Genomic DNA, 13,826 nt, shown 5'->3' on the forward strand with positions numbered 1-13,826 from the left:
ATGGAAAGTTCATCCTCTATTTCTTCTCTTTGCATTTTCTAGTGGTGTCTTAAGTACCCATCACTGGAGCCTCAACTTTGGCTGCGAAACTCACTAGGCTATCTTTCCAAAGATCCCCATCTACAACTATATCAAGCCTAATTTTTGAAGTCACTACTTGCCTTCACATATTTCAGGTCCTTAATTGAACCCTTTGATTTCTGTCTCTATTATACAAACATCTTACCATTGCCAGTACATCCACCTACACTGAGACAATCACCACAACTAGGAAACCAGCCAAATAACCATTCTACACCAGAAAAGAAGCCATCTAAATCCCCCATACAATAAACAACCACCTAAACTCCTTAACTACCAAAAACCAACCCTCTCCCTTAACTTGTTGATTTTTGGTGAAGTGTTTGGGATAATTCCCAAAATTTCCGAGAACACGCCTCGCGAGTGACAAATATAAACACAAACAACACCGCCGCAAACAATAACATGAACAAGAATTACAAAAAAAAAAAAAAATTGAAATACCAAAAAAACAAAAAACAATGCATTCATCAGAATCACCAGTCCAAGCAACCAACTTTGACTCCCCTCACTCCCTATAAAAAGGCTAATAACTACCCGTTCCTGGACACCTTCTACCCAACCGCTGGTAACATCACGTTATCTTCCCTAGTCAGATTTCGCAGCCAGCTTGGGGCGTCATGTTTACCCAACAAGGCAAGCCCCCCTGCATTCAAGTCGGTCATGGATGTTTCGGTGCGTCGACGACGAACGTAGCCAGTAAGAAAAGAGAAACTCTCCTACTAACCGGTGCAGGAAACCATTAAATCTATATACTACACAACCGTCTGGAGAATAAGCCAGGCCTTCCATGGAAAGTCTATGGAGCCCCGTGCGAAAAAAAGAAATTCACTGGCCGGCAGATAGAACCCGCACTGAGCAGGCTATCATGGGGATTGACTGGTGGGCGTGCGGCCGTGTGCAGTACCTCCTGTTGCGCAAGTCAAGCTTTACTGTAAAAGAAACGTTTTCTTCCATCTGTCACTCATCCATAAATATCTCAGCTTAACCCCCACGAGTTATCACCCATCCATCTCAAAAACGTTTCCCCATTAGAACCGATAAACACTTTACTTGCTAGTTACACGCTTATCTGTTATATGATCAACCTTTAGTTCCCCTCAGGTACAATTCAAAGAAATACCATCCAGCCATGTCGAATCCATACATGTTCAACAGCTACCAACAGTACTCGCCTCAAATGAACAATGCTCAGATGAACACTTCACCTACTTTTGCCAACTTACAATATCACGGCGGGTCGGCACACTCCACCACCAGTAGCTCCTTGTCGTCGTCTTCCTCGGCAGCTTCGTCAGTCACCTCCAACTACTCTTTACATAATTCCCGGTTGAGGTACTACTTGTCGAAGTCCTTTGACGCTGAAGACGATATGGAGTTCTGTCCAGACATTCCTGAGTCGTTCAACTCAAACCACATTAAAAAGTTCAATCCTTACACTGCCAGCGTCTTTGCGCCTACGGCTCACCCTGGCGAAGCTCCAGCTCTGCCAACCGCTTCATCTGCTGAATCTCCAAGAACAAACACTCCGAGAACCAGAAAGCCCGTTGAAATCGTGAATCCTCATACTAAAGTGAGGATTGGCTCCCCAGCAACCCATAAGTAGAGCTGGCGGACCTAAAGATGAGTTCAAGTAAACGGGCCAGCATTATGTGTTACGTCTTTTTCATCGCCTTGGCTTCCTAGCCAGGGCTTGTCATTTTTTCCCACCGTTATTCCCCCTGGGGCTGGCCTCACTTCTGAGCGTATGGGCCTCGTTTTATTTCCCGCACGATCTGTTGTATATTATGAAGACGGTAAGTTCATTGTTATTTTGAACATGTAGAATCCCACTGTAGTCTAAAGCCTGTTGTCTTATCTACGTGAAGCCCCAGAATGAGCACTAAGCGCTTATCGCGGTTTCTATTCATCTTTCGATAAGTCCATTCACTCGGCTATCTTCGCAATCACCATCTCGCCCCCAACTAGCCCCTTGATAAGAACAACAAAACCGTTTCCAAGGCGGTAGGTACCAAATTTGGTACTCATGTCTCTTATCTGTCAACTCTGTCGTATTCTTTCTACTACATATGGTCCAGACTAATGTACTATCTTGACTTTAGCCGGACAGACCTACCCAGTCAGAGTGCGCAGGACGCAAAGACAGAGACCCATCCTCTCTAGTATAGTCGAGGCGATGCTGCTAAGGCTACGGAATTTGTTACACAAAAAAATCCGTTGGTTCAGTTTTTTGATAGTATTTTACGAACTGAATAGACCTTCCTTAACGAGCCACGGAAAATTTGAAAAAATTGAGGGACATCCAACGGAACGGAAGTTTCTTTGCCCCAACCCCCACCACCAACAAAAAAAGTTGCAGTCCCCACTATTTCGGTGTAAGCGCAGAATTGATTAAGGCCAGGTCACGTGGCGTATTTACGGCATGTAGACCAATCTCTGGTCTGGCGGTCCCTTGATAAAACCAAATGGGCAGTTCGCGCCGGTCTTCGATGTAGCCAGGGCCCGATTAGGAAGCTTGATGCGCCAATCTGGGGGGACCCATCTCGACCACTGGAAAAGTATATAAGACCTTCAACAAGGTCGATTTTTCAAGACCTTCTTCTTTTTATTTGCTCATATAACCTACATCTCCAATGCCTTCCGTGCACCCATTCGACTCCGCTAAGGACTACGAAATCAGATTGGCCACTAAGTTGGTCAAGGACTCCCACAAGGCTTCCGATAACGTTCACTTTGTCCAGGTAGACAGATGTGATCCTCCAAAGAAGGACATGATCAAGTACTTGGATGTCGAGAGACATGGTGGTGAGTTCCCAAGAATCCCAAGAGTGTTCTACTGTTACTACTATACCAACACTTTGACGTTTAACAAGGCCTTGGTTAACGTTACTGCCGGCCACCTTATCACCAAGACCGAATTGCCAGAAGGTGTTGTTGGACCTTTCATGGCTGAGGATATGGCCGAATGGGAAGAGCACTGTCTTGCTCACCCAGCTGTCAAGGCCGAGGTGGAGAAGTTGCAGTTGCCAAAGGATTGTTCTGTGATCACTGATCCATGGATCTACGCTACTGACGATCCAAAAGAGAAGAGACCATTGCTTCAGTTTTTCATGTACATCCAGGCTAACAATGGCCACCCAGAGTCTAACCACTACTCTTTGCCATTGAAATTCTCCCCTGTGTTCGAGGCCTACACCAAGAAGTTCATCAGAATTGACTTCTTGCCATCTGGATTTGATGGTACTGTCACTCCAACTCTTCCATGGAAGAGAGCTAAGCCAGCTGAGTACCACCCAGACTTAACCAACGAGCCATTGAGAGACGTCAAGCCATTGTTGGTTAACCAGCCAGAGGGTCCTTCTTTCACCATGGAGGGTTCCAAGGTCAAGTGGCTCTCTTGGGAATTCAGAGTCGCTACTACTGCCAGAGAGGGTTTCGTCCTCTACGACGGTTGGTTCAAGGGCAGACAAGTGTTCTACAGAATTTCCTTGTCTGAGATGACTGTTCCATACGCCGACCCAAGACCACCATTCCACAGAAAGCAGGCTTTCGATTTGGGTGATGCTGGTTTTGGTGTTACCGGTAACTCCTTGAAGCTTGGATGTGACTGTCTTGGTGTTATCAAGTACTTGGATGGTATGTTCACTGGTGGTAACGGTGAACCATCTGTTATGCCATCTACTGTTTGCATGCACGAGCAGGACGATGGTATCTTGTACAAGCACATGAACTACAGAACCAAGGCTGCTGTTGTTGCCAGAAGAAGAGAATTTGTTGTTCAGACCATTGCAACCGTTGCCAACTACGAGTATGCTCTTAACTTCAAGTTCGTCAACGATGGTTCCATCGACTTGGAAGTCAGAGCTACTGGTATCTTGTCTACCATGCCAATTGACGACAACATGACTGTTCCATGGGGTACTGTCGTTGCTGAGAACTGTATGGCCGCCTACCACCAGCACATCTTGTCTTTCAGAATCGACCCAGCTGTTGATGGCCACAAGAACTCCGTCTGTTACGATGACGCCGTCAAGATGCCAAGAGACAAGCTCAACCAATGGGGCAATGGTTTCGTGACCGAAAGAACCTTTGTTGAGAAGGCTGGCTCCGTCAAGCAGTCTCCATTCACCAACAGAGCTTACAAGGTCATCAACGAGAATGTCAAGAACCCAATTTCCATGGACAATGTCGGTTACAAGATTGAGATGCCTGCCAGACAAATGATCATTTCCGAGCCAGACACTTACAACGTCACCAGAGCCAAGTTCGCTACCGAGCAGCTCTGGGTCACCAAGTACGGTGACAACCAGTTGTTCGCTGCCGGTGAGTTCACCAACCAGTCCCAAACCGATACTGGTATTGCTGTCTGGGCCAACGGTACCGACAATGTGAGAAACGACGACTGTGTCATCTGGCCAACTCTCAGTTTCACTCACATTCCAAGAGTGGAAGACTTCCCAGTCATGCCTGTTGAAATTCACAACATCCACATGACTCCATTCAACTTCTTCGACAAGAACCCAGGTATGGATCTCCCACAGGCTAACAACAACTTCAACAAGTCTTCGTTGGCCAAGGTTGGTCTTGAGGAGAACAAGGCTTGTTGCAAGAGCACCCTTTAGGTTTCCGTAAGGATACTGGATTATATATAGACTTAGTGATTAATTACAAGTGATGCATTGAATTATGTGTAGATAGTGGTGAGAATGGCTGCAAATTCTTCGAATGGATACCGAAATATTCTTGTGCGTTTCTGGTCGATTCAGGGCCCCTAGAGATAATAAAAAGCCCGAATAGACCTCCTATGAGCCTCCAGAAGCTTTGGGGTAACAAGTGAGAAAAAGAGACATGTTTTGCAATTTTTACATCCTGCATACAAGGTTAGAAAAAGACCACAACAACGCACAGGAATACATTTCCTACATCAAAGTCCGAGATAGTTTAGTGGCTAGAATTACCGCTTGTCGCGTGGTAGACCGGGGTTCAATTCCCCGTCTCGGAGCATTTCTTCACTAGCGCAAGTGGTTTAGTGGTAAAATCCAACGTTGCCATCGTTGGGCCCCCGGTTCGATTCCGGGCTTGCGCATTCTTTTTTGGATTCCTTAACCTTTATTTTTGTTTCCATTCCACCCCTGAACCAGTTCAATGGTGCCTTCTTGTTTCTAACTACTATTGTGGAAGTTCAAGTGCGGTAAGTGAACAACGAAGGTAAGCACAGAAGCTTTACACAGGCATTCCTCTGGCGCGCGCGAATACACAGCTTTATTATATATGGGCTCAGCTTACTCCTCATCATTATATAACAAGCACGATATCCATCAGCTTATAATCATAAAGCAACTTTTTGTCATTTCCAAATGTCACAAGTCACAGAGCCGCGTATGTCTTATATTTTACAATATGCCAATGCCCTTTGTTACGGCATCCTTTTGTTTCATCATACTAACTAGCACAGCCTATCTTCACGATAAAAGACCTACTCGTGGAAACACTCGTGGAAGGTTTAGCTGGGTGAAAAGACTTGTTCAGGGGCAAAATTCTCATACACCGCCCCACCAGCATCAGCACCAGCACCAGCATGCACAACGGGTTCTGACACAGCCAGCCCGACAGCCAACGGGGACTAGAGGAACAGGGCTTGAGCGGCCAAGCGAAGTCAGGTTCAGTGTGAAAAGTGCCCCAGTGATTCCAGGTACGCCAGGTATTGCTCTGGACGACAACAGTACGCGAAAGTCTCTCAAGAGCATGGACATTGGAAGCGATGCTGATGTGGATTCCCAGATGTCGGTGCATTCTGATAACATTTCAACCATCCCGCTTAAACTGATAGTTTCACACACGTCGACGAACTCGCCTTCAATTATCAGCGGTGAGCCCCACAATGACAACAACTCGGGAGTTGCATCTACGGCGGATACGTCGCTTTTACCGAGTCCTCATGCTTCCGTATCTCCTAGTTACTACACGGGACTGTTAACAACGAGGCATGGAGCAGAGAGGGAGCGTGACAGCGAACTGATAGTCACGCTTGCCAGCTCTTCAAGAAGGGTAAGGCGAAGGAGCATCGATACAAATTGCAGCATGGCAGGCATCCCACCTGCCAGTATTATGGAACGTTTGACGGTGAACCCGTCAACAAGAGACCCTCCTGGGGACGAGGAGCAATCGTTAGGTAGGTAAATTTCACGGGTATATGAATGGACATGGTTTTAGAGCTTTGGGTTCGGGAAGATGGAGATCCGGACAATGGGAGACATTAATACTACAGTGTTGTTGCTGAGGAGAGTCTTTTATGGAACCGTCCTGGCGACTTAAAAGGGGCTGTCCCAAGCTCATTGTGTTCCATCCCTCCTTCTAATCCAGCCTGTACCACTGGCTGCAAACTTTAAACATCCCAGATGACACAACACGGTCATCTGGAAAAACTGTACTATAACGGCTTCAGAAACACGAAAGCTAAAAAGTTAGATAACCAGCAAATAGCAACTTTCACGTTTTGGACCTTACCCCATAAAAAGTATAATTACCTGAAGGCATTCTAGAAGCTTGGCTTCCCAGAAGCTTATTCTTCCTCTTATGCGCATCAGCGGCTGTCATGTCAGTATATAGGTTCCAGGGTCTATCAATCTGAGACATTGATAAAATACCTCATAGTAAATCCCACAAGAATCCATTAACAACAAAATCAATTCCTCCCCTTTTGGGTAAGTGATAACAACACTATTCACTTTGTTATCTTCAAGCATGACAAGCAGAGTGGGGCTCCAGCACCTGGAGTGCACCGAGACAAAGACTAACCAAAACAAACAATAGTGAGGCGGTCGCACCAACTACCAGAAGCCAAAATCAACATCAAACAGGGCCAGCCTTTTTAATACTACACCGCTTTAGAAGCTACAGATTTGGAAACGAGAAAGTATGGGCAATTTTGGCAACGACTCCTCCATCGAGGGAGACGTTTATGTCCAGCGGTTGGCCACATACATTCGCAAGAACGAGGAGTCCCTTGCAAACGGACTTCTTTGTTTCCTGAAGAGCAGAGGCAGCTCGAAGGTGAAGCCACTTAGAATGACATTTACAATCCATCATTTGTATTATATTACCGAGAGAATCGAAAACTCGTCCCTCGGCATCGACGTTGGTCCCCTTAATATCAAATTGGATACTCCGAACCACGAACCAACGTTCATTTCCTTCATGGCTAATAATGCCAGAAACCAGAGACAGTTCGAGAGTGATGCTAGATCTATCACTTCCATGAATTCCGTGAAATCCATCGTTTCGAGTGCATCCGTTTACTGGAGGTCATTCTCCTTCAGCAAGGATCCGAAGATCATCCATAGAGACATCAAGTACTTGTATTCTTCGTTTACGAAGATCCCGTGCTTGATTTTATCTCCCAAGACAAAGATTTATAGCATATCGGGTTATGAAGAGTACCCGTGCGATACGCTGGTACCGTTGAAGATGTTTAAGAACCTACAGGTGCTTGAGTTGGTTGAATACGAACCTAATGAGATTTTCGGCTGGCATGTCTTGTGTGAACAGTTACGTATCCTTATCATCCGTAACTCAAAGGTTTCAGACCTAGCGCAGGTCTTGTATGCCTTGGTCATTGATGATGAAAATGGTCGTTCGTCTTTCAGCAACCCACGTCAGTCGAAGCGCCACGATCCTCCATTTTTGCATGATACCGCCGAACTAGGCTCTCACAAACACCAATTACCACGCAGGGAACGGGCTTTCACTGCTAATGCGAGCATCTCACATCATCGTGACCTGTTCCTCGCTGACTCGACCTTCCAATCCTCGACGGACTTGGCTTTCACTGCATCCAACCACCCGCTTGAACGTGATTACTCGGCCATGCCAGATTCCAAATGGTTCTATCTAAGGCAACTTACTGTCTCAGAGGGTTCCATAACGTCCATCCCAGCATTTGTCTTCAAGCCACTCACGAACTTGGTGAAGTTGAACTTGGCCAATAATCTACTTGAAGAGTTTCCACAGGGCCTTGATCAACTCACCAATGTCAAGTACTTGAACTTCGCTGATAACTATATCACCTCCATGCGCAATTTCCCCACCAATCTCAAGAACCTCACAACCTTGAACCTCAACAACAACAAGATTACTAATATAGACGGCATTGAAGACATTGATAGCTTGGAGAAGATTGATTTGAGGAGGAACAAGCTTACGACGATTGCTCAGTTGAAGCCTCTAATTCTCCTTTTCAAGAAGACTGAATCCAAGCTCTGCAACATATTCGTTTCGAGCAATTCACTACCGAAGACATACCGTGCAGACTTATTCAACCTTTTCAACGGTGTCAAGTTTCCAAATAATATGAAGATAGATGACTCAAAGCCCGGATACTTTGAGAATGCGCTCCTACTAGACCGCGAGGATGCTATAAAGAAGCTCAAGAAGTTCTTCGAACCAGAAGCGACAGAAACAAAATCTGCAAAGGGCGTACGGACTTCTATCACACCAGCTCCAACAAATGGTACCATAACACCAAAGACACCTGAAAGCCCCACGTCACATCGCCACACTCATTCCATCGGCAACGCCAACGACTTGGCCCATTCAGTGAAACTGCTCGATATGAAGGGCCTTGAAATCAGTTCGGTCCAACAGAAACACTCCAGCCAGATTACAACCAAATCATCTACGGCTCCCATGACACCACCTGTGGTTAGTGCTGATGAGGGTACTTCTCCTCTTGCAACCGCTACGAAAGCGCCCTTGCAGAACAACCAGAACCTCAATAATCAGTCACAATTTTCAACAAGCAAGTTTTCAAGCATGACTAGACACTCATTTTCCCCTCCGATGCTTCACCCCAATGGCTCGGCTACGACGCTCAAAAGCTCTGCCACGCTAAGCAGAATTGACTTAGAGAGCACCGGCGTCAACAATCCAGCACCTAATGTTATAACGCCTGTCCAGGTACAAGTGGAAGGATTCCAATGATACGACTTATAATATAATTAAATTGAAATATTCATTATTTATTCATAGGCATAACTCATGTATATGTGGGGAAAAACCACCACTACTTAAGTCGCACCACCATCCTCAAAGGTTGCAAAAAAGTAGCCACTCCTTCCTCATGTTTTACCCATTCACGTACATTTTGGGTTTGATATACTTTATATCTCTCGTGTTTGGTGACCCTGTCGAACAGAAGCCCATAAGCATCAAGTCAACTTTCAAAGATGTTGATAATGGGTTACTGAAGCGTGCTTACCATCACGAGAGGCCTCTCATCTACTATGGCGATGACCATCCTCTGGAGTACTACTGGACCAAACCTTATTATCCAAGCCGTTCGTAATTGACCCTTTATTCTTTCTTTCTTTAACTTTTATCTAACATTTCCAGCTCTAGGAGGCAGAATCGAGAACCACTGGCAGAAAGCTTTTGACAAGGCTCGAAAGCTAGTGGACCGCATGTCCATCACTGAGAAGGTCAATTTGACCACAGGTTCAGGTTGGGGATCAGGGCCTTGTGTGGGAAACACTGGCTCGGTTCCTCGTCTTGGAATTCCTGGTTTATGTCTTCAGGACGGGCCCAACGGGGTTCGGTTTACTGACTTCGTTACTCACTTTCCTTCTGGGTTAGCAGCGGCAAGTACCTTTAACAAACACCTCGTCTACAAACGGGCCAGGGCGATTGGCCGAGAGCACAAGGCGAAGGGCGTTCACGTTGCTCTTGGTCCTTCAATTGGTCCTATTGGTCTCAAGGCCAAAGGAGGAAGGAACTGGGAGAGCTTTGGCGCTGATCCATACTTACAAGGTATCATGGGAGCTGCAACTGTTAAAGGTATTCAAGAAGAAGGCGTTGTTGCTGTTGCAAAACACTTGGTAGGTAACGAACAAGAGCACTTCAGGCAAGTGGGAGAGTGGGACCATGAAGATTACGAGAGACTCGACCTGTCGATCAGTTCTAATATCGGGGATAGAGCTATGCACGAGGTATACTTATGGCCGTTTGCTGACGTGGTGAAGGCTGGCGTAGGTGGCGTTATGTGTGGCTATAATATGGTCAATAACACCTACGCTTGTGAGAATTCTTACCTTCTTAACTACTTACTCAAGGAAGAGCTTGCTTTTCAAGGGTTTGTCGTCTCGGATTGGGGAGCTCAGCACTCAGGTGTTACGTCTGCCCTCTCTGGTCTTGATATGACCATGCCTGGTGAAGTGTTCGATGACTGGCTTGGAGGTAAAGCATATTGGGGACCTCTACTTACTAGAGCAGTCTACAATCAGACAGTACCACAAGAGAGACTCAACGATATGGCCATCCGAATTCTTGCGCCGTTCTTCTCTTCCAAGTCGCTCTCGCTTCCTTCAGAGGAAGAAGTTCCCAACTTCAGTTCTTGGACTCACCACACTTATGGTCAACAATTTCCTTACCAACACTATGGAGCGATTGTTCAACAAAATTGGCACGTAGATGCTAGATCTACTATGAATGATGAAATTGCTCTTGAGGTTGCCAGGGAAGCTGTGGTACTTCTCAAGAATAAAAATCGGCACCTTCCGATCAATAAAGACGACGGTGTGCGCAGAATCTTGGTTGCTGGTATCGCTGGAGGCGTTGATCCTAATGGATTTAATTGCAGAGATCAGAAGTGTACTGATGGTACTCTCATATCTGGCTGGGGATCTGCTGCCGTGAACAATCCATGGGTAATCACAGCTCAGGAAGCGATTTCAAGAAAGGCTCGTGAAAGAGGTATTGTTGTTGATGTTTCTGAAGATAATTGGGATCTTGACAGAACAGAAGAACTCGCAGATTTTGCAGATATGACTATTGTCGTAGTCAATTCTGTTTCTGGTGAAGGATATATTGAGGTCGATTGCAATTATGGAGATAGAAATAACGTTACGCTTTGGCACAACGGTGACGAATTAATCCAAAGGGTTACCGAGCATTGCCGAAGAGTCGTCGTGGTTGTCAATTCTGTTGGTCCCGTGAACATGGAGAAGTGGATTGAAAACGATCATGTTGTTGGCGTGCTCTTTGTCCCTCCATCTGGCCAATTCGTTGGAGCAGCTATTGCTGAAGTCCTCTTTGGAGAAGTCAACCCTTCAGGCAAATTGCCATTTACTATTGCAAGGAAGAATCTGCATTATGTGGATATCAGAGACAGCTTAGGAGATTGTGTTGACCCCCAAGATAATTTCGAAAGGGGCATATATCTTGACTATCGGTTCTTCGAGAAGCATACCATAAGGCCTCGTTTTGAATTCGGTTACGGTTTATCATACACCAAGTTTCTGGTTTGCGATCTTGACATATGTGAGATCAATCCTCCGTCCGAATACCTTCCATGCCCCGCTGACTACATGCCTCTATTCAACACCATCCAGGATGATGTCTGTGATCCAGAAGATGCACTTTTCCCGCATGACGAAATGGATCCAGTACCAGGCGTCATCTACCCATACTTGTACAGCGAAGATGTGAGATCCCTCGACGATGATGACTGTTATGACTACCCTAAAGGCTACACTCCTGATCAAAATTGTGAAGCGCCCTTGGCTGGAGGACAACCGGGAGGAAACGCCGCATTGTGGGATGTCCTCTACAAGGTTTCTGCCAAAGTCACCAATGAAGGATCAATGGCAGGTAATTACGCTGCCCAGCTCTATATCGAGTTCCCCAGTACCATCGTGGCGTCTCCACCAAAGGTTCTTCGCGGAATCGACAAGGTGTACTTAGAGCCACAAGAGTGTGGGGATGTGGAGTTTGAAGTCAAGCACCGTGATTTGAGTATTTGGGATGCCGATTCTCAGCAATGGATCATCCAAACTGGAACGTACAAGTTGTATGTCAGCACACTGAGTCGTAAGGTGGAGCTCTGTGGTGAGATAGAGATTGGCTGCTAAGGTAGCGAATGGCTGCGAAAAAAAATTACGTATGTACTACACCTTGGAGGTCTATGATATTATTGTTTGTTTGGGCGCGCGCGTATATGTTGATGATACAACAAGACTAGCTGAAGTAAAACAGCGTTTTGTATAATTGATGCCCAGTTCAAATCCATTGGGGGAGAAATATGCCCGGTTTAGGGCACTAAATCCCAGCAGTACTAGGGCTCGGAGCCGAAGTCCGGTCAAATTGCTGAGTCCTACAAAGACTACTAGGTCGTTATCTAGGAAGTACGATGAGTACGTGAGAAACAGATCTCCACCGCCATTGAGACAAACAGACGCGGATAAGACGTTCAGAACACGGAAACTAGATTCTCCAATTAAACTTCTAAGAGAGCCAACGTCATATGGGAAAAGACTACCTCGATTGTACCGTGGACTCTCGCCGCCGAAGCGGTCTTGGGAGAAACCAGAATACCATGGAGTGACGAAAAATAGGACTTGGACAGACAAGAAGCATAAGGTGTCAAGTGGGAGCCTGCAAAATAGGGAAGGCGTGTTTCTGAAGCTACGATCATTTCTATCGAAGATGAGCTCGTCAGAAGATCCAGATTATAAGCAGCTAAGTGAATCAGCTGGTCTAATACCATCCCCAGAGAAGAAGATTGAAGCTTCGAGTAACCGCCCTTCTTTTGAACAGAATTTGTTCCATCGCAGATATCCAAGTTGGGATAAAGGTAACGAGATAGATGAAGTCGATGAAGAGGTCAAGAGAGCCAAAGCTCGTGAAGAAGTCAAGCAGCTAAAAGATAGAATTCAGGAGTTGGAGCGCTTGCTTGTCGAGAAAGAACAGAACGCGTCTGAGACACATGCGGAGCTTGAACGAAAGCTATACATTGCATCGCAAGATAACGAAGCAACAGTTCATAGCTTGAGGCAAGAGATTAAGGATCTCGAGTTCCGTGCGAGTCGGAGATACAAAGAACTCGGGAGGCAGAAGCTCAATGAGCTCAGAGATGAGGTGCTACGTGAAAACGAGTCATTCCTAATGCAACAAAATGCTCGTGATCAGAATTTGAGAAGAAGAGAGGAGCACATTGAAGAGCGTGCTTTAGAGCTCGAGAAGCAAAGGATAGATTTGGAGAAACGTGAAATAGACGTCAAACTGAAAGAGGAGTATCTCAAGGTTGCTGAAGCACGTCTTAAAGCCAGACAAAAAGAAGCAGCGGCTGAAAAGACAGAAAGCCCTCTTGAAGCTATCGAAAAGAAACTAAAAGAGAACGAGGCTGATATCAAGAAGTTCCGTGAAATTGTCAACGCCGTCATTGAGGATACGAAGGGTTACAGAGATTACAATCTCCAGCTTCGGTTACACAATCTTCTTCCCGAGCCAGGCTCTTTAAAGGAGAAGCCTGGTCTTGGAAAATGGGACGCCCTATTCGAAGACTACAACGATTATTTCAAAGCCTTCCATAATGAAGTTGACGAACAGAAGAAGGCAGAGAACTACAACCCAGCCTCGCTCCAAAAGATCGAATCAAACTTTCAGCAACTACAAAAAGAGTTCAAGGAGAAGATGGACAAGCGTGGGTACAAAATTTCACAGCTAGATTCGCAGATCAAACGCAGTTGGGTGAAGCGGTACGACTTTGACATCGTGAAAGCAGAAAGAATCTCACAATATCTCAAAACACGAACAAGTCTTTGCCACAAACAAAAGAACAACGGCCAAATTCTTCAAAAACTTTCGTCACTCGACGAGTCTCTTAAATCTATTCAGGTTGCTTTGACGTTCGAAAGTAACGTCTCATATCCACCTCACGCCTAGAGTACGCGCTACCTGAACGCGCGTCTCCA

General features: G+C 45.8%; 5 protein-coding genes and 2 non-coding genes across 7 annotated transcripts; all 7 read left to right on the forward strand. All coding sequences in view use genetic code 12, as the record gives it.

Annotated features, from left to right (window-relative positions):
- Nucleotides 1-1,213: 1,213 nt before the first annotated feature.
- Nucleotides 1,214-1,687, forward strand: CXQ85_001665 (uncharacterized protein; the record flags this gene model as incomplete). Its single annotated transcript, XM_025485365.1, has 1 exon — nucleotides 1,214-1,687. The coding sequence occupies one exon, from the start codon at nucleotides 1,214-1,216 to the stop codon at nucleotides 1,685-1,687; it is 474 nt and encodes a 157-aa protein (XP_025340830.1).
- A 1,027-nt stretch (nucleotides 1,688-2,714) lies between these two features.
- Nucleotides 2,715-4,703, forward strand: AMO2 (Amo2p; the record flags this gene model as incomplete). The annotated part of the gene is made up of 1 exon (XM_025485366.1): nucleotides 2,715-4,703. One exon carries the CDS (start codon nucleotides 2,715-2,717, stop codon nucleotides 4,701-4,703), a length of 1,989 nt encoding a protein of 662 aa, XP_025340831.1.
- A 308-nt stretch (nucleotides 4,704-5,011) lies between these two features.
- CXQ85_001667 lies at nucleotides 5,012-5,083 on the forward strand. The gene has a single exon. It is a non-coding gene; the product is annotated as a tRNA-Asp (tRNA).
- A 13-nt stretch (nucleotides 5,084-5,096) lies between these two features.
- On the forward strand, nucleotides 5,097-5,167 carry CXQ85_001668. Its single transcript has one exon. It is a non-coding gene; the product is annotated as a tRNA-Gly (tRNA).
- A 314-nt stretch (nucleotides 5,168-5,481) lies between these two features.
- CXQ85_001669 (uncharacterized protein) lies at nucleotides 5,482-6,261 on the forward strand (the record flags this gene model as incomplete). Its single annotated transcript, XM_025485367.1, has 1 exon — nucleotides 5,482-6,261. One exon carries the CDS (start codon nucleotides 5,482-5,484, stop codon nucleotides 6,259-6,261), a length of 780 nt encoding a protein of 259 aa, XP_025340832.1.
- A 738-nt stretch (nucleotides 6,262-6,999) lies between these two features.
- On the forward strand, nucleotides 7,000-9,060 carry CXQ85_001670 (uncharacterized protein; the record flags this gene model as incomplete). Its single annotated transcript, XM_025485368.1, has 1 exon — nucleotides 7,000-9,060. The coding sequence occupies one exon, from the start codon at nucleotides 7,000-7,002 to the stop codon at nucleotides 9,058-9,060; it is 2,061 nt and encodes a 686-aa protein (XP_025340833.1).
- A 139-nt stretch (nucleotides 9,061-9,199) lies between these two features.
- BGL22 (Bgl22p) lies at nucleotides 9,200-13,797 on the forward strand (the record flags this gene model as incomplete). The annotated part of the gene is made up of 3 exons (XM_025485369.1): nucleotides 9,200-9,416; nucleotides 9,472-11,920; nucleotides 12,243-13,797. The coding sequence occupies 3 exons, from the start codon at nucleotides 9,200-9,202 to the stop codon at nucleotides 13,795-13,797; spliced, it is 4,221 nt and encodes a 1,406-aa protein (XP_025340834.1).
- Nucleotides 13,798-13,826: the final 29 nt, after the last annotated feature.

This window comes from Candidozyma haemuli, assembly GCF_002926055.2.
Source record: "Candidozyma haemuli strain B11899 chromosome Unknown C_2014730914, whole genome shotgun sequence".
Lineage (NCBI taxonomy): Eukaryota > Fungi > Ascomycota > Pichiomycetes > Serinales > Metschnikowiaceae > Candidozyma > Candidozyma haemuli.